This window comes from Rhinichthys klamathensis, unplaced genomic scaffold, assembly GCF_029890125.1.
Source record: "Rhinichthys klamathensis goyatoka isolate OS25496 unplaced genomic scaffold, OSU_Roscu_1.1 h1tg000487l_1, whole genome shotgun sequence".
NCBI lineage: Eukaryota > Metazoa > Chordata > Actinopteri > Cypriniformes > Leuciscidae > Rhinichthys > Rhinichthys klamathensis.
In genome coordinates, this window is record NW_026606974.1 from 626,484 (window position 1) to 651,251 (window position 24,768).

Sequence of the window (24,768 nt, forward strand, 5' to 3'; positions counted from 1 at the left end):
AGATATTTTTAGGCCTCTTAAGTCTCAAATAATAGCCTACAATGCATCCAGTACAAATATTTTATCTTTTATCGGTCAGTCAGTGAAGGCTAACTTTTTGCAGGTATTTATTCCAGTGTTTTATGTACCATTGTAATGCCTAAAGCGATAGTTCACCCATTTCAAACATGTATGACTGATTTTTTATTTATTTTTTTAAACAGTGAAAGTTAGCGGAGTCCAATGATGCACCATTGACTTTCATTATATGGACAAAAACCTTTTCAAATAAGTGCTATCTTAATAATTAAAAGGCAGATTTGTGGTTGGTTTAAACAACTAGATTCTTACCTGAAAAACTATTAAAACTACATTCCGTGACACACAACAACAGTAGCCGCGTTTCCATTACCCTTCATTGCGCAAATAGAAATTGCGAATTGAAAATACGCTCAATGGAAACACGTCAATTTCACAAAAACTCCCATATATCGCAAAAAAAAAAAAAAAAAAAAAAAAAAAAAACGTTTTTACGCTCGCATGAGGTGGTTTTCAGGCAATTCGAAAAAGGAATATTTTGCAAAACTGCAATGGAAATGATTTTTGCGCATTTAGAGGTCACCTGACGTAGATGGTGCGGTATGTTTGGACAGAAGACGAGTTATTTATTAAACTCATAAAAGACAAAAGAATTGTGGGAATACTGGATTCTAAACCACAAAGAAATGCTACGATTTATCAAGACCTTGTAGCAAATAGGAGGGAGAAACACCTCATATGCGCTGCTCCCTGTATGAGGGGCTTTCCTTGCCATTAATGCTTGGATAACACGCCTACGTCTCCTTCGACTTTCTAAACGCTTGTTTTCCATGGTTTGGACAAACATATAGTCCTGCCCTGCTTACTTATAGTTGCCTCTGCACATTAAACTAGAACAAGAGAAAGTATTTTATCATACAAAAGCTTTAAAAATGTGTTGGTCAGCTTGTTATATATAATAAAAATTATTTATGGTGCATGAAAACTGTGAAATCCAGCTTGACAGCAGTGCATAATACTATCAGCTTCTATTGGCATCGGATTTCTTTTTCTAGCAGACTGCACGTCTACTGGCTCCTGTTTTCCCACATGTTGCTGCCAGAGCTGATCGGAATGCTCATTGAATCACCACGGAGCCACGGTGTTTATACTTTTTAGGGAAATCAACCTACTAATGGCTTACTTAATGTCTCAGCATATTGGACTCCGGTAGGAAGACGTATTTTAACACTGAAAAAAAAAATATATAGAACAGTTTTAAAGCAACTTTGCAGAGTTTTTCCTAGTTTATATTTATGTCCTACTCTTGCACCGGGTTTTTTATGTGACATTGACAGGTGGTCGTTTTTTATGCCCCTTCGAGCTGGGGAAAGGATCCGCATCATTTGCCAAAGATACATTCAAGCATAGAATTGTGCAATGACAGCAAAGGCTGGAGAGAGGAGCATAGGCAGGCCCAAAATCCAAAAATGTGTTTATTTAGAGCATAAATAAATCGCAGGATAGGGGAGAATCAACACTGGGCTGTTATATGGGTCCCTGTGGACTGTTATAGAGAAAATGCCCTTAAAAAAAAACAGAAATGATAAAAAAAAAAAAAAACAGCCTGGCTGATGGGTTTTGTGGCATTTTCAGCATACATTAACACCTTTCCCAACTGTATTAAGCACAATAACCAGTGATTCTCCTCAAGTGGGAAAAATACATTTTTTCTTGTCGGTACAAACTCTCAAATTATATCATGTTTATTAATTCTGAAAATGAGAAACAAACTAGTGGAAGAAGAGAATCTGCTGAATCAGTTTTTTGTTTTTGTTTTTTGTCATCAAAACGTAAAAGAAAATTAGTGGGGGTGTTTTTTCTTCTAAATTTCAGGTATGTTTATATACAGCTTCTGAGTAAACTGAATTCCTCTACTTCTTTTCCAAAGAATCATAATGGCTGTTGATGAAAAGCAAGAGTGAGAACATTTTCTCCATAATACAATCCAAAGTCAATGCTCCCAACCGTGCTTTTTTTAAGACAAAGGTCCAGATGACACGTCTCACATCCTCACGTCAGAAATGTACATTGTATCACACTAGATTATCTTGTTGGCATGCATAATGTATTTCATCTCTTTGCTGAGTACCCTCAACAAGGATTGAAAGAGATCTCTCTCTGTGAAAGCTCACTTGTTTTCCATGCATTTCAATATCCACTTCTGTCAAGTGCATATCCCTTTAAATCAAAGCATCCCTTTATTTTCACAATCACATAATTCAAAGCAAAGATAGAATTTATGAAATTATGATTCCATGAAAATATGAATACGCAGTACTATATTTTATTTAATGTAAAAAATGTGACCCTTTTTTTCAGCACATGATCATCAACACACAATCATCTTCATTAAAAGTAGTAAGACTTAAAGGTAGGGTAGGTAATTTTCAGAGAGGCTAGCAATAGCGAGCTAGCTTTAAAAGCATTAGATCCCACCCTTCCTTTAGAGAGTCTCAAAGCACATAACATTACAATAATAATTAACTTAAATAGTAGTAGTACTTGATAGTGTTGCCACTCATTGTTTTGGTTCAGGAGAAACTATGGCTGCGGTTCTCGGTGACTGACTTCTGTCCAACTCATAACATGAAATGTGCTGATGATGTGTGATTCGGTGCGAATGCAATGATAGTGACCTGGTGTAAACAGGCCCTAAGACCCCGTCCGATCTGTATAGGGGTCCTATGCCAATTTTTTATGATTTCTTTTAATTTTTTTGCATAAGAATAGTGTGAACAGATCACACTCTCAGCTTATGCCATTTATTATGAAAACACATGCACCTTACTTAACTGCCCAAGTTAGTGAATAATGTGGACATGTTCTACATATTCAGAGGTGCATTAATAATAATGATGTTTCTTGGCATAAATGTCTTTGGTACAGAATTAGAAACCACTGTTTAACATGCTTAAATATGAAATTCATGTCCTCTGAGGTGCTAGTCTACAATTGACCGTTCGCAGGCCCCTCCCCCAAAACGGCTATTGTCCAATCACACATCATAGCAACCGTTACTATGTGAGCAGGTCCATCAAACATTGACTCCAAGCAAGATGGTGAAGCGGTGCGCCCACGGCGTTTGTAAATCGGACACTAGATACCCCGAGAGATTGTCTGGAGGAGTTGTGTTCTTTCCGTTTCAAAAGCCGAAAACACAACGTGCGCTGTCCCTACAATGGATAAAACAGTGTGGACGGCCCCACTCCCAGTTAAATGTGTCGAACATGGTTAACTCGCGTGCAGCGTGCGTGAGACTGAGACAATGAGATTAGTCACAGACACATGGAGAAAGCAGATCAAGAGGATCCACAAAGGAAGTACGTTTTCTGAAGTGTTGTTGTTAACATGATATTTTCGGGGGGAAATGAGCAGCAGTCACTAGCAGTGCAGGCAGCACCTGTAGACTAACGTTACTGTCATGGACTGTGTTCCATTCAGCTTAAACACTCCCAAGAAACTCCAGGACACAGCTGATTCATTTCCAAGAGGTTTACTGGGAATTTTGTGAAACTGCAATACAGTACAATGAGATGTCAATATTATTAATCAAACCCAGATATACAGTATCAGTGTAAATAACACAGCTTTGCTAACAAAGCAGTGTAGCCTATATGATAAACACAATCGAGCTAGTAAAAAACAACCAGCAGCAATAAACAAAGCTAACTTAGCCTTCTCAATAATCTTACAAAATTAAAATAAGCAGTAACCTAATGTTAAACAATGATAATACTCACAGACGTTGCCTTAGCAAAAAGGGAGAAGGAAAAGCGATCAATTCAGAAAACTGACGACTGATAGAGCTCACACATTCCTGTAGCTGATTACCCATAGACAGTAAAAGAAATGGACAGAGCGACCCCGTTGATTTCAACGGAGAAGACTTGAACCCCGATTATTGCACTTCCTGTCTGATGTCTGAGCGACTGCGCAGGCTCAAACTGAGCGTGACACAGTCTGGCAGTTGAAAATCTTATAGTAGCTGTGCCAAGACAAATCTGAATCACCTAATTCCTCAAAAACGTTGTTGAAATATTTTGTCCCATTGCTTTTATAGACTCTCTATTTATGGGCTTCTACCTTGACTTTGTGCCTCCATGTCCTCCTGATTGCCTCATAGACAGTTAAAGATTGCCTGCGAGCTTCTCCTCCTGTCTATACGGTAATGTCTCTATTGTGCGACAGAAAGTCCCGTGGTTATGACGCAATCTTTAGCCTATTTTAAAAAAAACGGCTTCTACGGGGCTATAACGTAAGATACAAAGTAATGGAACATTTTATACATTGTCGTGTTTCTTTAGAAATTAATAATGGACAAATGAAGTCTTTGGACGCCTCAGATGTAAAGTTATTCGCTGTCAAAGTGACGCCAAAATGAATGGGAGTCAATGGGATGCTAACAGCAGGTGATGGTCTGCTACAATGGCGGCTCCCGCGAGGCTTCAACTTCCGGCTGATGGATTACCCCCTTGTGATTACCGCATGGCAATTTTTCTTCCTGTTTCCCTACATGCACGGGTACCGCGTTACTATGGTTACGAATATAAACAAACCACACTGAACTACTGAAACAAAGTAGAAACGCATTTCAAGCGGCATGACAGTTACAGTTTAGACTAACGTTAGAGGAGTGCACATTCGCAACGGGGAACGCATGAAGCTTACTTGACAACATCAGTTCATATCAATATCGTAACGAATAGAAAGAATGTATGGTTATCTGCATCTTTCCGTCTATCATGTATAGTTACTTTTTAAACACGAAAATCGCATTCAGCATGACACGCAAGCGGTTGCCGTGGTAATGACCAACCTGCTTGTTAAAGCGAATGAATAATCCTGTATCTGAGGCAAAATTACTAAATATGCTGCGCAGGTTATACATTTCTAACTCCAAACAATTAGCCACTGAAACAGCTTATAGAATCTTCTTCAAGGCTGTGCTGGTTGCATTTGAGGTAGCTGCTAACGTTACAGGTCATGGGGTTTATCAGATTTCGCTTGAGACCGGTTTGAGAGCTTGAGAGCATTATTAGCCTCGATAGTAGTCGTGTCTCCATCATTGCGTATTTTTATATTTTGAATATATCCCTCCACTGCATACTGTAACCCCTTTTGCCTCGATCTGGAGGATATCGCAGAGGTATTGCTCCAAAAAAGGTCACTGACGCACATCTTCCCGTCATGGCAATCTGTGGCGCTGGTCGTGTTTGACCATTTGTTTGACGGGCGTAGCAACAATAACTAGGGGGCGTGGCTTTTGCGAACGGTCAATTGTAACTGAGCTAGATGACGATATCACTCATGACAGCTTGCGTGGGTTAGCAGGTCTGCTGTGTGTTTAGTAAACAGTCATGTCTAGATGTAAATGCTGTAATCTAACCAGTCATAAAGAGATTCTTATTTGAACAAGGTCAGATTTGGACTTGTCGTCATATTAACATACAGCCTAGAACGTATTTAATTATAGTCTAAGCTCATTACAACTGAAAAAAAGCTATTTAACAGCACATGTAGGCACACACTGATCACTCAGTAATTATGCTAACAAAATCATGTATAAAGGTTATGTTTGGACACTTGCTGTGCATTTTATCTATCAAGGGGGCAACAGAAGGCAAACCCACGTTGCCTTCTACTGTGTGAAGTGCGTCATGATACACTCCTACAATATCTAATGGAATTTAATCACATTATGAGCACTCGTATGGGATTACATATGGATTACTTGAATATGTGCAGTGGATTTAAGTTGTCAATTTATAGACTGGTGTCTCTGTGGGACGTTGTCATGCTGGAGGCAGTGTCATGCTGGAGAATCTGTTTTAAAGCTTCATATTCCATTATACTACATATATTTAAGAGAAATTGTGGTTTTATTATTTTGTGTGTGTCTGTGTGTAAGAAGAACACTATATCTGTCTAGCCCATCTCAATATCTTGTAATATCCTGGATAAAACATAAGTTATTGGGGAGTGTAAATTTAAACTTAATGTACTCCAACATTAGCCTGACTTTGTCATACTCATATTCTAGTCAGAATGTGAGTCTGATACTGCTCCATAGGGCTTTGATTATGAGGTGTGTCTTAACCGAACCAGGAAAAAAAACTCTGCACTCAATTGGATAGACCTACAACCAATCAGAGCAACGCAGTAAGTGTTTTTTTTTATGAGCCACGCAAATTGTCAACAGAACTCAACTACACGCACTCTGGAAGTAGTAGTAAAATAATGAGTGTTGCTTCTTTTACTTTGTCCTCCATGAGTGCGACCAAAAGAGATACCACAACGACCACAGGGTTTTCATTGCGTCCCATCTTCTTAGCGACCATCGGAGCCAGCTGATAAATTAAACTTTTGCTGAATCCCGTAGGAAGGACGGCAAACACATCTTTCCGATCGACAAATGCCTTGATTGCAGTTCTCTGTTCGTCTATTAAAATGAATGTGCTGTCGATTTCTTTTACAACAGACGCGATAGCGGAATCTATACATCTCAATTCTCCAGCTGCAGTCATCTCTGAGGGAAACCAGTTCAACCCAAGCGCTCTTTGATAACGTGATGATTACGTAACTGCAGATCATCTGTCCATCATCGTATAAAGCCCGCCCTGGCAATTTGATTGGCCCGACTAATTCTGAACTGATCATAATTACTCCTCAATGGATCGAGTCCAGACCGAACTTCCCGACCAAAAAATGTTGTGGGCGGGGTTCGGGCTGGCATCCAGGCTACTCCAACATAATATTCATCTAGTTTTTAGCATTCTCGGCTGGTGAAACAGTGATTTATCTTAAAGGGGAGGGGGGGCTGATAACACTTTATTTTGATGGTCCCTTTTGAACAATCTGTTGACTATAAGTAACTTTAGAACTACATGTCAACTGAATCTCATTAGAGTATTAGTAGACTCTTTGCTTAACATCTGCTAACTCTTTATTGTGATGCTCCCCCAACAGTCATTTGAATGACTATAGTAACTTTGTAAGTACATGCAGAGCCGATCCTGACCTCCCTGGGGCCCTAAGCAAAATTATGTTAAGGGGCCCTCCTACCTGACCCATGAGCCATGTAAACCATTTGCCATTGCCACACAGTCACACCTGACACCCCAGTGCTCCCACTACAATCCTCCCTCGTTTAGTTAGTACTAATGAAAATGTAATTCCTGATATCAGAAATAGACATATTTTATATTAATATCAATAATTCACATTTTAAATAGTACAAATTTTATTTTTGATATCAAAAATGCATCCTGTGAATTAATAAAATCAAAAATGGCTTGCCATTGCATGTCACTGTGTTTTAAATGATAAAAGCAATAATTGATACTTGATGGTTATTATTTACTGAGGGATGTGCATCCATATTGACCAGTATGTCCAGCCAATCAACATTTTAGTCAATGCCAATAGATTGCTTTCCATCTTGCTTTATTGCAGAGTTGTAAATAAACTGAAGTAAACACGTGAAAACTGCGTAGGCCTATCATATGCATATAAATGGCACGAGAAATTCGTGGTATAGATACGCACTTTCCAACACAGTCTCATGAAAGTGCGTATCTATACCACGAATGTCATTTCTCGTGCCATTTATACGCCAAAAATGGTTTTTGCGTGCATATGCTACGCACTGAAAACCCCTTGGGTAGGTTTAGGGGGGAGGGGGGTGGGGAGTGCGTGCGTATTACACGCCATAAAGTGCGTATCATATGCACGCGAAAACTGCGTATCATATAGACGCAAAAAACTTTTTTGCCGTATAAATGGCACGAGAAATGACATTCGTGGTATAGATACGCACTTTCATGAGATCGGGCTCGCACTTTCATGAGATCGGCTGGTTAGACAGACAGATAGAGAGAGATGCACATCAACTCAACTTTACTGTTCTTTGCTGACATCAAACTTGGAGAGGAGAGAACACAAGTCTGCCTGATCGCTGTTACCGCAATTCACTCACATGGTGTTTTTCTCTCAGTCTCTCTTTTCATGACCAGAAGGATAGTTCCGCTTAATTATCTCATCGATGTTGTAAACTTTGATTGGCGCGCTTTGACACGAGGGGGAGGCGGGGCCTTGAGTAATTTGCTGGGCCCTACGCAGCTTGCGTAGTGTGCATAGGGAGGATCGGCTCTGAGAACATGTGAACTTGTTCTAACTCTAACCCTACAAGTCTACTAATAATCTACTAACACTCTAATGAGAGTTAGTAGACATGTAGGTGCAACGTTACTTATAGTCAACAGAACGTGACCATCAATATTAAAGTGAAACCAAAAGACTAAACTATTGTGCTTTCGGTTAGCACAGTTCGGTTCAAACCAGTGGAGAGTAATAAAACTGGCAACATCTTTGGGCCAAATTTGTTTGCTAAACTTGTCACATGCTGCATTTTGCATTCCATATGGTACCATCATAATTACAATACCTCTTAGCAACATATGCAAATTCACTGGGTCTGTGGGTGTTCATAAATATTTCATGATCACGTGTATGTACATCTGTGTGTGTACATATATGACCTCAGGGCAGCTTTTAACTTGAAGTTGAAGGTCGTACCCTTTCAAAAACATGCAAAAAGCTTGCTCACTTGATTTTATCAGAATTTTACATGATCCAGTGAGGACCTCTGTATCTGATTTTTAAAGTAGATATGATCGTTAAGAAATGTTTTTGGTTTATTTTGGTTTATTTTTTTCATATGAAAAGTCATGATGTGTCCTAATGCCCAAGTATGATGGGCATATATGACGATTGATTTTATTGGGTCACTTCTTGAGAAGGTTTGATGGTTAGGGGAACACAGAAAGCAGTTTGTGTGCAGCAGTTTGGCTCTTCTGACACATTTATTAGACAACAGCAGCATTTCTAAAGCACTTTCTCTCATTCTGACATGCATCGTGAACACCTCTGTCCGTTCAGGGTTCCCTGCGCTTCACTTAGCACAAAGCCATTTATTCAAATAAAAGAAAAAAAAATCAAGCATCAGATGTTATTTCACTGCAAGCTACATTAATCCACACGCACTGTATATTGAATGGTAAAAATGGTTTGCGTTCATGTTGTGTTTTGTTTGTCTTTATTCATATGGAAATTTAATATAGAGTAATCCTTTCTTAACCTGTTTTTTTTTTTTTACTTGGTTTCCAGTGAAAACATTTTTTCTAATCTTTAAAAAGTTTAACTTTTTTATTAATATTTTAATTAATATTTTAACCCTACATTAAGGCTACATTGTTCAGTCAAAAAAAACTTGCCAGTGGGGTAAATAAAAAAACTTGCTGGAAATCAAGACAAAAATACTTGAGAGCATGCCTAAAGTGTAACTTCGCTGATTTTCAACCCGCTTTGAATTGTTACAATGTTGGTAGTATATGTAAATGAACAATGTTTACTCGTTCTCAGAGAAATTCAGATTTATTTATTTGCAGAATGACGCGTTTTGACAGCTCCAGGGCTTTCGTGAAAACTACTGATTATACTTTTGCATTTTTGTATCCCCACCCACGGACAGTCAGATCGAACGAGGGTTATTAACAGAAGATTGTATCGTACTTCGTAAAAATGGAACACCATTTAAAAAAATAAATCTCTCAGATTTCATTTAAAATATCTTCGTTTGAGTTTCGAAGATGAACAAAAGTCTTACGTGTTTGGAACGACATGAGTATTAGTAATTGATGACCATTTTTTTTTTCATTTTTGGGTGAACTAACCCATTAATTGAATTAGGGGTTGGCGATATCTCGATATTTAAAATATATATATATATTTTTTAAACACGATATGGATTTTGACATATCGTATATATCGATATATTGTCGTTGAATTATTATTTTTGTATACAGGGATTTTTTTAAAAATGTTGCAGAAGCACTTTGGACTACATGAACTGCCTACCTCTTTGCACTCCAATAAAAAAAGTGGTATTTGGCATATTTGTTTTTGCAGTAATTTTTGTTGGGTTATTTTTCCTGTAAAGATATCGAGATATATATCGTATATCGAGATATAGTAAAATATATCGAGATATATTTTTTGCTCCATATCGCCCAGCCCTAAATTGAATCAATAAAATACCGTTTGACTAGCGTCTTGATCACCACCGTGATCAAGAGGCCGTTGAAATGGTACATGTTGGCAAGTTCTCTCTAAATAAATTGTCACATTGGGGGCGTGCTGTCCGCCTAAGCTTTCCCACTTTGCTCTTTTATCTTCTGCCCCAGTGCGTATATGTTTCTTTCACCATATGTCTGAACCCAGCATGCTAGCGTTGCTATCTCGCAAACTGTGACTAAAGAGATGTGCTCTGATGTGTACCTCGTGGTTTATTTACTTTTATTTTGATGATTTACAGCGGTGAAAGTTCCAGAGTGGCTGCGTGCTGCGATAGTGGTTCGGCAATTGGGGTCGCACTTCAGAGCGTTAAACTGTATGAAAATGGATGGCAATATTTGCTAGCGAGCCTCATAATAGTTGATGGCTTAAATAAATAGCAGTCATATACTGTACAGGGAACACACACACACATATATATATATATATACACGCACACCCAAACCTGGCAGGCCTGGTGTGGTGAAAGGGAAATAAAGGTGACATGTTGCAAGGAACCGCGCTCCAGCGAAACGACTAACATGTTTTTCCTTAAGTTATTTATCGCCAGAGTGCTTTTGGAAAGAATGGAAATAAATAAATAAAACTAACAGCTCTCATCAGAAGCTACAATCTCCAGCTCTCAAGGTGCTGCAGAGATTTAAGGCTTTACAAGGTAGCAATGTATAAACCTTTGAATTTTCAGCACCAGTGGTTTCAAAGGGCTTATTTGAAGTTGCTTTAACTGCTGAGAAACGACGAACTGGAGAGGTACATTTTCAGTTGGCTCTGAAAAAGCCAGAGTTATCAAAACAGAAAAAAAAAATTAGCAACCTTATTTCAGGCTTTTTTTTTTAAAGAACGTTTCAGACCAAAGAAAAGTTGTCTTTGAACTTTTTTTGTTGTTGTTGTGTATGAACCATGAAACGACTAGAGATTTACATCTTGTCAACAACAACAACACTAATCTGGGACTGTTTCCTCAAATCTGCTAATTTTTTTCTCTTCTCACTTAAAGGAATAGTTCACTTTTCTGTCATCATTTACTCGCCCTCAAGTTGTTTTAAACCTGTATGAATGTCTTTGTTCTGCTGAACACAAAGGAAGATATTTTGAAGAATGTCTGTAACCAGTGTCTGATGGACCTCATTGACAGGAAATACCCCATAGTAGGAAAAAACATACAATGGAAGTCAATGGCGCCCATCAACTGTTTGGTTAGCGACATTCTTCAAAATATCTTCTTTTGTGTTCAGCAGAAGAAAGACATTGATACAGTTTTGAAACAACTTGAGGGTGAGTAAATGATGACAGAATTGTAATTTTTCAGTGAACTATTCCTTGTACAGTATGTGTCTACTTTCTGTGGCAAAAGCGAGATAAAACAGAATAAAACAGTATAAACGTATGTAAAGTATATATAATGTATAAAACAGAATAAAACAGTATAAATGTTTGTATATATAATGTATATACAGTATTCGTGTGTATGTATATATATATAGTATATATACATACAGTATTCTATGAGTTAGCTATTTATACTGTATGTTGCTTTTCCCCAAAAAAAGGGTAACACTTTACAATAGTTTCATTTGTTTGCATACGGTAAGTTAACTATAGTTTACATGAACCTTATTTTGATGACTGAAAATGATTTTTAATAGTTTCAGTTTAACTATAACAACACTGTTCTTTAATAAGTCCGGAAGCATTTTTACATGGAATAATAAACATGGAATCACCATGCAGTGATTTAAATCCATTTATATTGCTATCGTTATCATAACGTATTGATACTATCATTTAGTGTTAAGGAGTAATAGTCAGCAGGCAATTGTTTCGTATCCCATCAGTCAAGATGTTTGGAAAGAAACCTTCTGACATTCTTTGCCTTCTTCAGCCTCTCTAGTAGAAAGTGTTGTCGAGATGTGTATATACTCATCCTCAGATATATCTACAAAGCTCCTAACAGCCATGAAGGCCACTTCACTGTTTCATGGCAGCTTGTGCCACTTCGGAACCCACTTAATTCGGAGAGTCCTGGTTGCTCAGATCCAGGAACTGGGAATCGGAGTCTAAACACACAAAAGTTATTCGACCCTTTGAACATCTACCTTGAACATATGACATTTTCTTGCAAATAGCTATTGAATAACATATTATACACAGTTATTTTTTTAATATAACAACGTAAGAACAGTGAAAGTATTACTTTCTTTCATGCACAAACACAAACGAGAAACACATTCCCGCTTTAAAAGCTTTTGTCTCCCTCATACACGCATTCTCTCTGTTTCTGTCTCTCAGTATGTGCTAGCTCACAGCGAGGGGTTGCGAGGAGTGTGTAGCCCCTGGCCTGCTGCTGAATCAAAAGCAAGCAGTGAGGAACCTGCTGGAAATGGGGCTTGCTGATTTGATGTGCGTGGCAGGGCGGCTTTGAACCCCAGTTGCTGGGTGTGCAGATAAAAGCTACATTACCGTCCTGCTCATTTTCTAAAGATCAACATCCTGCAGCCACAGAGAATGGCATTGCAATCAGCACGCGCTAAAGCACTCACATTCCACGATTCTATACTCACTGCCAGTCATATCTGATAACAGTAGTCTGTTCTCCTATCAAAGTTCTGCTTACTGCCGGTCACATTTCATCACAGATCATTACCAGTGCAGGACTGAGCTTGGGTGAGGGGCAACGTTTTTCTTCAACATGGCCAATGTCAAGGATTCCCAAACTTTTGTCAGCCAAACCCCTTTGACCTGAAATATTTACTTGATATTTTATTTTTTATCAATAATTTAACAAAGCATTCACGTTCACGGTTCTGATGTCGGTTAATGTTCACACGACATGCAGATAAAATATTTAATCTTTTTGAGTGTTATTTTTTTTCTTCATTTTTTATTATTTTAAGTTTAGTTGATTTAATTCACTAGCATTTCATCAACTCATAAACCCCCTGCAGTTCCCTCATCATCTACTTATACAGTACAGCTTATTATACAAACTTATTATGCAAAAGTTTTAATGGATTTTTATATCATGTTCGTGCTTGTTTTGTGGCAATCTTTTACAAGCAAGCACAACCAAGGTATCTGGTGTTTGAAGCATTATTATTTATTTTGTAAAAGTCAGTTGCATATGAATCAATTATTTCGTCTGGATTAGGGCTTCACAATTGATCAAATTAATAATTAAGATTATCACAGTGGCAAAGACTTCTGTATTTAATTTACTGTAGGTCTGCTTTCCCTGCGTCAAAATTGTCTTTGTGAACATGAATGCAATGGCTAATCAAAGCTGTTTACATTTGATTTGATTCGATTTATTTTAATTTATACTGTAGATTATAATCAGTGACTACAACTAGTCCAAATCAGCATCTGATTCACAAATTATTTAAGTTTTACTTCTATTTGCAGTCACACATAAAAATGGGTGTTGAATAAACATCACATGACATTCAAAAATAAGCTTTAGAATGTAGATAAAATGCAATTTGCAGTTATTTTGTTGTAGTAATGTGATGCTGCATGCTTATAATTTAGATGGTGCAACAGCCAATACACACTTCAACTTAACCTGAGAAATTGAGAACCTAGTGATCAACAAGTTGACATGGTGGAACTAAGAGGTTTATTCTGCAGCAAAGCCAGCTTTGTTAATATAATGAGAGTACAGAAGTCATGGCTCAAACAGTTGTTCTGTGTGAACTTGCAGCGACAGCCTCAGTGATTATGCCATTTAATCATTCTAGTCACATTGCTTGCTTTTGGGGTGTGATTTATTATTATTATTAGTTTTGTATTTATTCAGGGGCAATGTGAAATTGACTGTTTAGGCATTTTTTTGATTTGCAAACATAGTCAAGGGTCACAGTTTCTGGAAAGAGAACACAGCATGCGTTTTTCCTCTGTTTTTGTCATAATTATGCACCCCTCAGAGTCCCAAAAAAAAAAATCTAGTATTTGTATTTGAAATAGTCATACATTCAATCTCTCCTATGCTGCATTGTGCACAGAAACACATTTTTTTTTCGTAGTTGTATCTCCACGCACCAGCACATAATCTTTCAGGAGGATGGTTGTAGTTGACTTTCTCAGCTCGTTTCAGCTCAGAGAATAATTTTAGCATAGAACGTTCTGATTAATCCATAACAGCACTGTATTTTGACACTTTTGCATTTCCCTTTCTGCAGCTTAGCATTGCTCACATATCCATGCAAGTGTGAGATTGGACTCTTTATAACCTTAGATCCTTATTTTTATATTTATCATTACAGTAGTGTTTCCCTAAGCGGTAACTTCAAACTTCAAATTTAGCTGGCCTCCTGTAGCTGTGTTCAGTCTAGTCTCAGGCTCATTATTTTTCATATTCATTTGCTTTAGCAGGCTCCAGACCAGAGTTGCTGCATCAGTCTTGGGCACTCTGGGTTTTTTCTCTAAACTGTGGTGTAAAAAAAAATTGCTTTTCTTCATTTATCCTGCTTCTTGTTGTTACAGATTTGCTTCAGGATATCAGCAGTACTGTAGGCTACAGCAGAGAATAGGAGGATACCTTTCCCATACCTTCTATCTTCACTACAATTTATATTTAATTACACTACCATCCAGTTTTTTGTGTACAAAACTATCTTTTTGAAGCACTGTTGAATATGGAAATTAGCTTTTTAGTCGATTGCCTTGATTTTGAACAAATGTTATCACCGAGAACTCTTACAGATGTTGGTTTTGTTGGTGTGATTATTTTTCATTTCACAGATGTGCTTGGGTATGAAGATAATTAGTCAAAATTTCAGCCTTGTTTCATTTAGAAACTGAACAGAAAACTGCAAGTTTTATCATTCTGAAAATATAATCTGTTCTGCCTGAAGGATACGTTTATGTGAACTTGTCATCTTTAATAATTTTTTTATTTTTGCTATTTATTTTTGGTGCCTGAGTTGCTTGAAAAGGCTGATCAATAAAATATATTGTATTATTATTCATAGGTCTTCATACTGCAGTTAACACATACATTTTTGTATATTTGGACAATGTTTAAGTATTTAAATATGCACAGATTTGGGAATGTTAAAGTTTTAACAAAATAAAATTATAATATATTTGTATAGTTACATTTTACTGTTATATATGTTTATTATATATGATTATTTATATTAAGATTAGTCCGTTTAGATTAGTAAATGGGATGGCATTGAACAGTCGTATTTATAAAAAATAAAAATAAAATAAAAACCTGTTCATTCATTTAGTGAATAAGGTGCAAATAAACAATAGTTGGCGTAATTCACTCTTATTGAATTACTGCCCGTTATTCAGTCAGCTGAAGGAGCTGGTCGAGTATTCTCTGACATTTGCTTAAACTGAAGTTCAAAATCTCTGAGGTTTACATAGCAGATGAAGGAAGTAGTGCCATTTAAATAGGACACTCCCTAACCTTAAAGTCTGCTAACCTAAGAAAGATGATTATAAGAAATGTGTAATCCAACTTTTCTATCATGGACTTGTTTGCTGAAATTAAAATTGCACAAAGTTTGTGTGGAGCAGAGAGTACACAGCCTGCGGGACATATGTATGTGAGTCATCTAAAAACTTTCTTTAATAAGACAGCTCATCTCAGTGGACCCCCTACAGAAACAGAGTTGTCAGATACCTTATTGAGTGCTGAAATGCTTGGCACTTACAACACAAGGCTGGAATGATACGGGAAGCCACGAGGATAGATGGGACTAATTTTTAACGGATTTCACTGTAGCTGCGAGCCTTGGATTGTGCAGATCCATCATTATTGTGGTGTGTGGTACTTTTAGAGGAGCCGCTGTCATCTGTGGCTGTTGAATTAGCAGGGATCTGAAATGCAGAATAAACAGACGTGTTTTTGCTCTGACTGTGGTGACTGGGGAAATGTAGATTTGACATTACAATTGATGGCCTTTTTTGTCTGTCTCATAGTGCGTTTTATTATTTATTTTTTTATCAGTTAAGTCTCAGTTGTTTGAATCCTGCACACCCACACCGGATGAATCCATTTGTTTCCAGTCTGTCAGAGTACTGCACTACTGAAGATGAAGCTCTTTTGTTCAAAGCATATACAGGAAGATAAGAAACACATTTCACATTACAAATGAGTGTGGGTGAACATGACATTGGGGCAGGTCATAACATTCTCACACAAATAAATGCAATGACATCTAAATGTATCTAAACATACATCATATGTACACATCTACATACAAACTTAAATAACAATGTAGTAGTCTACTTCTATTAATATTTAATAAATTCAATATCCAGACATATATAATTAGAGAATATGTCTTGAATTAAGTTTTCCATTTTAAACATAACATGTTGTTCTATTTATTCTTTAATGCTGTTAGATTGAACCAGAGGTCTCAGCATTTTTGGCAGCAGCATTAAAGTCAGTAAATAAAATAAATAATCATTGTTTAATAAACAGAGACACAGATCTATTTTAAGCCTAATACCAACCAAATCAAGTCTTCCAGGGCTCGAATTTCGGCGCGGGTATTGCGCATAATTCTAATCATTCCCGCAGGTCTCCCATTTATAATGCGGGAAGTTCCCGCAATCGTAATCCACATTATAAAATCAAATCATTATTTTAACAACTCTCTGCCAGACGCAATTTCACAAACAGCGTGAGTGTTCAGCGGTGCCGCGTCTTCTATCTCTTCTCTCAAAATGTGTTGTGCAAGGCAAGCATCAAGCGCTGCGGCGATAATACACACTCGCGTTTAGGAGTCGGGACATGACGGAATATTCACTTGCACAATCGGGCCAGCAGTGCATCGTGACTGAAGTTTACCATTTGCACGTCTTTTTAACTCTTACCAGTTTAAACATTCAAGCGATTTTAAACTAATCAGTGCTCGCACGCTCTCTGAGATGATTTTCTATTCGCACATTCATAGAAAATCCGCCTCAAAAACAGCTGGCCAGTAACAAAAGTTATTTTTCGCGGATTATATTGCTTTAACACACAAAATTGTCAATTTCGGTCTTCGTGAGTATACTTTAAACATAGTCGGTTTTGTCTTTAATAAGCATAAAACGCATGCCAGTGTAGGCCTAATGAACACAGGATCCATGCACTAGCTCTTAAAGTGATGGCAGCCATATGTGTCTGTCATTAATTTTGTTGTCAAAACAACAAAATATAGCTTTAAGTTAAAGGGATCAGGATTAATAGCCTATGTATTTAATTTATTCAGAACTAAAATACTACCCAGTGTTATTTTCCATTTGATTACTTTATTCAGTTTCTGTATATGAATACTAGTGTAAGACCTATTCAAAAACTTTTCTCTTTATTTGTCTTTTGTTTGTATTTTTATTCTATTGTATTTATTTGTGCTACTTTTTTCAATTTAATTAAACAATTTAAATCAAGCTTCCTTGTGATGTGTAAATTCTTAACAATATTACCCAATTGTAAAAATGTAATGAGCGCAAACATTTAGGCAAGATAAATGTAATAATTTTGTTTGGAAAAAATGAGAATCATCCCATTTTCCAAAACGAAATTCAGGCCCTGGTCTTCATATGGAGGAAGCCGTGCTATTGTGGCTGCGTCTACCATATGCCCCAGGACCCTCTGAAAGTTTCAGTGGGACCCTTTCTCATTTCTGTATAGCATCGACCAGACACGTTCTCCCTGAGAGACGTGTTGGACCGAGTCAATCTCCATACCGGAAAAAGAGATCCTCAAGCCGTAGGTGAGTTTACTCTTTTCCCAGTTGACCCGAAGACCCAACTGGCTATGGAGCACTCGAATTTCGAACCTTCGAACGCAAAAAGCACAGGTATGGCCTGCGTTGCGTAAGGATAGAGATCTGAAGTACGCATCCTTCAGGTCGAACGCTGCAGACCAATCGAAAATGCGTCTCTGTGTTAGGAACTTGAACGGAAGCTTAAAAAAGGGCCAGATTCAAGACTCGCAGGTCCCAGATTGGCCATAACACACTACCTTTCTTGGATACAATGAAGTATGGGCACATGGGGCACCTCAGATGTACCCAGGGTGGGGCAGCAAGGTAGAGGAAAGGGACCCGGCTCTTCGGCCCAAAGCGGGGTCTGAGTGTGCGGTGCAACACTTACCTGTCTCCACGGGTCGGCAGGGGCTGCGTGAGAAGGAGTGACCGGGTCCTCGAACGCATCCAGGTGCCGGCTGGCGATAGAAGAATGGGCTGAGGGGTGCAAGGCTTTTACAGGGTCGCACACCGCCAGTGTGGCCCTCTTGGGACCCAGGAACACAGGAAACTGCTCTTTCTTTGAAAATGCGGGTGCCGCTGGCTCCGCTTTTTTGGGTACTCAAAATGACATGCTCCCTAAGCGTGATCCCAATCAGTCGACTACGTCGAACGTGAGCGACTGAAAGGGAACAAAGGTTGTGTCACTTATAAAGAGCGAAATATGATATTTTCTAAAAAGATAAATTAATTTTAAAAGCGTACACGTCTAGTTTCCAAGACAGCACAGTCATCAGCCTTTTCTGTTTGCTTTTTTTGCTGTTCCCTCTACAGGTGGTGAGGTGCCCTACACGACTTTGGCTACAAGGATGATGATGGGGGTTTGGTGGCTTTTTGCTCTGATAGTCATCTCCTCCTACACAGCAAATCTGGCTGCCTTCCTCACCATCTCCCGCATCGAGAACTCCATTCAGTGAGTACACACATTTATACATGTCACTCTTGCAGCTAGCATCAAACACTGTAATCATCCTCACAATAACATAACAACAAACAAGTTGTGGTTTTCAAACTTCTTCTCAGTTGAATATGCTGTGTAGTTTAAGCATAACAAAGGCATGAATTTCTGGGAGCATTGATTAGTTTTGGATAGGAATGGTATTAATTGAGCAGCATTCTTCAAATGAAAACGTCTGAATACATCACATTCTTAAGCTACAAAAAAAAAAAACTCAAAAAGAACAAATCTGTTTGTGTCTAATATAGTTACAAAAACACACAATTCCAAGCTGTGTGTAAATGAATACTCACAAGACCTCAACATGGTTTCATGGTGTTCAGACTTCTGCTGTGTGTGTGTGTGCCTACTTAAGCATATTTTGGGGACAAATTTGTACCCAGAAGTGAGCTAAACCTGACAAAACATCTCAAAACCTCCTTTTGTGGCCGTTCTCGTTTGCAAAAAGGTAAAGTAAATACTTTTTCTTTCTTTCCTTTTTAAATGCAGAAAGTTTTCTCTTTAAGGTTAAGGGTTGGGTTTTTCAGTTAAGTTTTAGTATTTATAGCTTTATATAAAAACTAAAGTGGGTGGGTGGGTGTGCGTGTGCATATATGGTTTATGAGGACACAAATGTGTGGTATCACTCCATGTGTCCAAACGGCTTAAAAAACATACTAAACAGTGCATTTTTTTTTTATTCAAAAATTGCAGAAAGTTTTCTATGATGGGTAGGTTTAGGGGTAGGGTTAGTGTAAGGGGGATAGAATATACAGATAATTCATTCTGATCAATGCCTTTACACCACCTCAAACTAAAAGCGTACTACCATTTAAATAAAAAAGAGGAAGTCATGTTTCAGTCTGTTTCAAATAGTCAAAACTTCTACTCTTTCATAACATTTTTAATGCTTGACAAGACTAATCACAAATTACATATTCGGCCGTCACATAAAAAAAACTTGTTTTTTTGGACTGTTTATAGAATTGTCATATTCTTGACTCTTGAATGCTAATAATAGAAGGCCATAATTTTCATAACAGGAAGAGCAGCAGCCACATTTTGGTAAATGTTTGAAATGTTCCACCTTGTCATAAATTAAATTTAATTATAAAAACACTTCAAAAATCACTCTTTTTCTGTCCGTCTCTTTGCTTTCAACCAGGCAGGTTAAATAAATTACCAGTGCAGAAATGTCTGACGTCATTCTCACTGGAATGATAAATCTAATTTGTGGCACAGGAAATTAAAACATGACCGTAGGAGATCTTCCACATACGCACACACACACACACACACACACACACACACACACACACACACACACACACACACAGGGACTCTCCATAGGCACAATGGTTTTTATACTGTACAAACCTGTTTTCTGAAAATTATTGTATTTTATTTATTATTATTATTATTATTATTATAAAAGGTATATATGAAATGCAATAAATATACATATTAAATCTAATACATATACTGTAGTGTATATATATATATATATTGTAGCTATGCGGGCGCTCAGTTTTTTCTGTCATTTGGCTAAAATCTCATGTTATTAAAGTAAAGAAGAATTTCGGCGCATCGGCTATTTAAAACAATATTGGCTATGACTGGACGACAAAAAGACAATATATATATATATTTACAGGGCTTTACATTAACTTTTGTCTCACTAGCCACTGTTTTTCCAAAGTTACTAGCCACTAATATTTTAATATTATCTAAATATATATAGTATATTAGGCTCCTGTCACTTTAAGACCTGACACACAGATCCATTATATTGTTACACATGTGTTTTCTTTCTCAACTGTTTACGTTCACTTAAAACATAACTGACTGTCTTTACGGGAATGCTGGCCAAAACCGTCATTTTGACAATATTTTGTGTGTATTTGACTGTTTAAGTAGCCTGGCAAGCCAGACCTACATCAAGATGTTAGGTCTGGGAACTCACAATTGGCATACCTCAATCCGAGGGGCGGGATAAACGGTTGTCTTTCAAATTCCCTCTGCACGCAATAGGATAGCACTACAACCAACCAGAGCAACGAACGGCTGTGGCTGAGTGAGTCCCATGCGTTTTCCCACCAGCGGAGCTAGTTGATATATTAAACTTTTGCCGTATCCGGTCGTCAAAACTCCGAACACATCTTCCTTTTTTAAGAATGACTTAAGTGACATTCTCTTAACTCCAAATCATCCAGAGTCGCGGCCAAAGCCGATTCGAAAGACCGCTGTTCGCCAGCTGCATCTTCTTTGTTTTCAAGTAGCAGGGAAATCACCTATGGAAATCACGCGGAACTGTCACAACTCTGTCGTCATTATGTTAAGCCCGCCCGCCGACTCTATACACGATGTGATTGGCCTGGCCAGTTTTTGGTTTTTCCAGCTCAAAAGTCTATGGAGAGTTGCTAGACCACACTTTGCTGCAAAATAATTTTTGCTGCCGCTAGGGTGCGTCTAGATTTCTAGGCTACTGTTTAAGTGCAATAAGCAGCGAAAAAGAACTCAATTTAGTACTGAGAGGCGGCTTTCATGTAACAGCAACAATATTCATCCGGAGCAAATGAATGAATGAGTGAGGGGAGGCGGTTTGTGTCTCAACTCCCTGTCAGAGAGATGAGAGAGCGAGAAAGCGCAGCTGGTATCGGATATCTATTCTGCGGGAAATGAGTATTGGAAGCGTTTCAGGTATTTCAGTATCGATATGTATTGAAAAATCTATATTTTTAATAACACTACGTAGCTCTTAGTTTATTATTTCAGATGCCCTTTTGAAAAATGTATGTATTATATATAAAATTTAACCCGCCAAAGTTGCTAGTGGGACTCATTGTGTTAATACGCCACTGCAGAAATCCACACGTACTTGGGTGTTAATGTTAAGCCCTGTGTGTATATATATATATATATATATACACTCACCGGCCACTTTATTAGGTACCCCATGCTAGTAACGGGTTGGACCCCCTTTTGCCTTCAGAACTGCCTCAATTCTTCGTGGCATAGATTCAACAAGGTGCTGGAAGCATTCCTCAGGGAGTTTGGTCCATATTGACATGATGGCATCACACAGTTGCCGCAGATTTGTCGGCTGCACATCCATGATGCGAATCTCCCGTTCCACCACATCCCAAAGATGCTCTATTGGATTGAGATCTGGTGACTGTGGAGGCCATTTTAGTACAGTGAACTCATTGTCATGTTCAAGAAAACCAATTTGAAATGATTCGAGCTTTGTGCCATGGTGCATTATCCTGCTGGAAGTAGCCATCAGAGGATGGGTACATGGTGGCCATAAAGGGATGGACATGGTCAGAAACAATGCTCAGGTAGGCCGTGGCATTTAAACGATGCCCAATTGGCACTAAGGGGCCTAAAGTGTGCCAAGAAAACATCCCCCACACCATTACACCACCACCACCAGCCTGCTCAGTGGTAACAAGGCATGATGGATCCATGTTCTCATTCTGTTTACGCCAAATTCTGACTCTACCATCTGAATGTCTCAACAGAAATCGAGACTCATCAGACCAGGCAACATTTTTCCAGTCTTCAACTGTCCAATTTTGGTGAGCTCTTGCAAATTGTAGCCTCTTTTTCCTATTTGTAGTGGAGATGAGTGGTACCCGGTGGGGTCTTCTGCTGTTGTAGCCCATCTGCCTCAAAGTTCGACGTACTGTGCGTTCAGAGATGCTCTTCTGCCCACCTTGGTTGTAACGGGTGGTTATTTGAGTCACTGTTGCCCTTCTATCAGCTCGAACCAGTCTGGCCATTCTCCTCTGACCTCTGGCATCAACAAGGCATTTCCGCCCACAGAACTGCCGCTCACTGGATGTTTTTTCTTTTTCGGACCATTCTCTGTAAACCCTAGAGATGGTTGTGCGTGAAAATCCCAGTAGATAAGCAGTTTCTGAAATACTCAGACCAGCCCTTCTGGCACCAACAATCATGCCACGTTCAAAGTCACTCAAATCACCTTTCTTCCCCATACTGATGCTCGGTTTGAACTGCAGGAGATTGTCTTGACCATGTCTACATGCCTAAATGCACTGAGTTGCCGCCATGTGATTGGCTGCTTAGAAATTAAGTGTTAACGAGCAGTTGGACAGGTGTACCTAATAAAGTGGCCGGTGAGTGTGTATATATATATATATATATATATATTAGGGCTGGGGGAATTGACGTGTTAATAACGCGCAGCATTTTTTTTTGCCTCTTTTTAATGACTTCCTGTTGCGGCTGCTATAGTGAGTGTGCCGAACCAAGTCACCTTGTCATGATGGAGAAGGACAAGGATAGGGTTTTAGGAGGAATGTTTGCATTTAAAAAGTTGCCTGATGGCGCGTTTGACAAAACAAAGATGGTGTGGACAATTGGCAAAGCTGAATTCCAATACCATAGAAGCAATTTGTCTTTAATATACCATTTAAAAGCAAAGTACCCAGGTGCTAGCAACGTGCACCTTTTTTAAATTCAACTGCCACTTTAACATTTTTTTATATATATATTGTTGGTGCATATAAAGAAATTATTTATTTTGGCCAATTGACTTAATTTCTAAACTAATCTAGACTTTTTGATGACCTTGATGGTTTTAATATCCAACTTACACTTTGTTTATAATGTTGCTGCATGCATTTTATTTGATAAGAACAACTACTGTGGGTCTGAGGTGAGTCTGTTTACAGTTCACAAGATGTCATTAAAATATTATTTAAAAATAATATTTTTAAATAATAAAATGCGATTAATTGCAATTAATCACAGCAAATTGTGCGATTAATTAGTTTTTGTTTTTTTTATCGATTCCCAGCCCGAATATATATACCTTGCACTGCAAACAAGCAGAGGCGGTCCAAACTGTGTCCGTTACTTTCAAACTTTGAGCAGGGTGGAGTTATGGGGTTTTACAGACAGTTTGAGGATCCAGTGCAGTTACAAGGTTTAGTCACAAGTTCTTTTTTAATCAGTTTTCATTGGTTAAATGTTTGCAAAACCCACAGACAGGTGTAAAGGGTGACCAATAGTAATGATTTGGAGCTACTAGGTTTCCGCTCTATACAGAGACGATATACACATTTAAATTTTTAACATATTTAAACTTTGCAAAATTGTTAATACCAGTTTAGTGCACTTTATCAAAAGTTGTCACAAATGATACTCACAAATCCATTCCAAGTCACTGCCTCGACTCCGCCCACTATCAGAATGTCACTAATCAAGTGCACCAATCGGAGTAATCAGATCCACCGGTGCCCAGCAGTCATATAAGCTGCGTCTCATTTCAGAGGCTGCGTCCTCTGAAGGTCGCATTTGAAGGGTTCATATGTCATCAAGGATGTCTTATTTAAGAAAAGTAACCGTAATAAAATTGAGTTATTCCTCGTGCGGTGTAAAATACTGCAATTTATTTCTTACTTTGCAATCTAACGGTTACTTTTCTTAAATGAGACCCCCTCGTATACAGCCTTCAAATGCGACCTCAGGAGGACGCAGCCTTCGAAATGAGATGCAGCTATAATCAAATAATCAAATTCTGCAATGACTAGCAGTGATAGAGTCAATTGTGCTTGTAACAATCCTCGTAATATAACCATGTAGGCGATTTGGGGAGGTGGTGTTAGTAGGGAACATAAGAGCATTTAGTATTTATTTTTTCAAGATCTCGGTTTGTTTATTTTTCTTTGCATTAGATTATCATTAATGAGCCTGTGCTTAGATCGCTTGATTCTAGCTCTATGCACCTAATTAGGATTTCCATAAATTTAAATGTATTATCTTTTAATGTGTAGACGATGGCATGGTCATTACAGAAATAATTACAGCCTAAACTCCACACCCAGGGGTCTGTTGTATTTAAAATACACCATTCAG

General features: G+C 38.1%; 1 protein-coding gene across 4 annotated transcripts in view; it reads left to right on the plus strand.

Annotated features, from left to right (window-relative positions):
* grid2 (glutamate receptor, ionotropic, delta 2) overlaps nucleotides 1-24,768 on the plus strand; it is a 493,389-nt gene that overhangs the window by 414,193 nt on the left and 54,428 nt on the right. For all 4 annotated transcript variants that reach the window (XR_008804120.1, XR_008804121.1, XM_056237495.1 and 1 more), the window contains exon 12: nucleotides 18,720-18,858. Coding sequence is in view for 2 of the 4 variants with exons in the window: in XM_056237495.1 (XP_056093470.1) it covers nucleotides 18,720-18,858 (139 nt within the window). In the remaining 2 variants the exon portion in view is untranslated. The remainder of the gene's footprint in view (nucleotides 1-18,719; nucleotides 18,859-24,768) is intronic.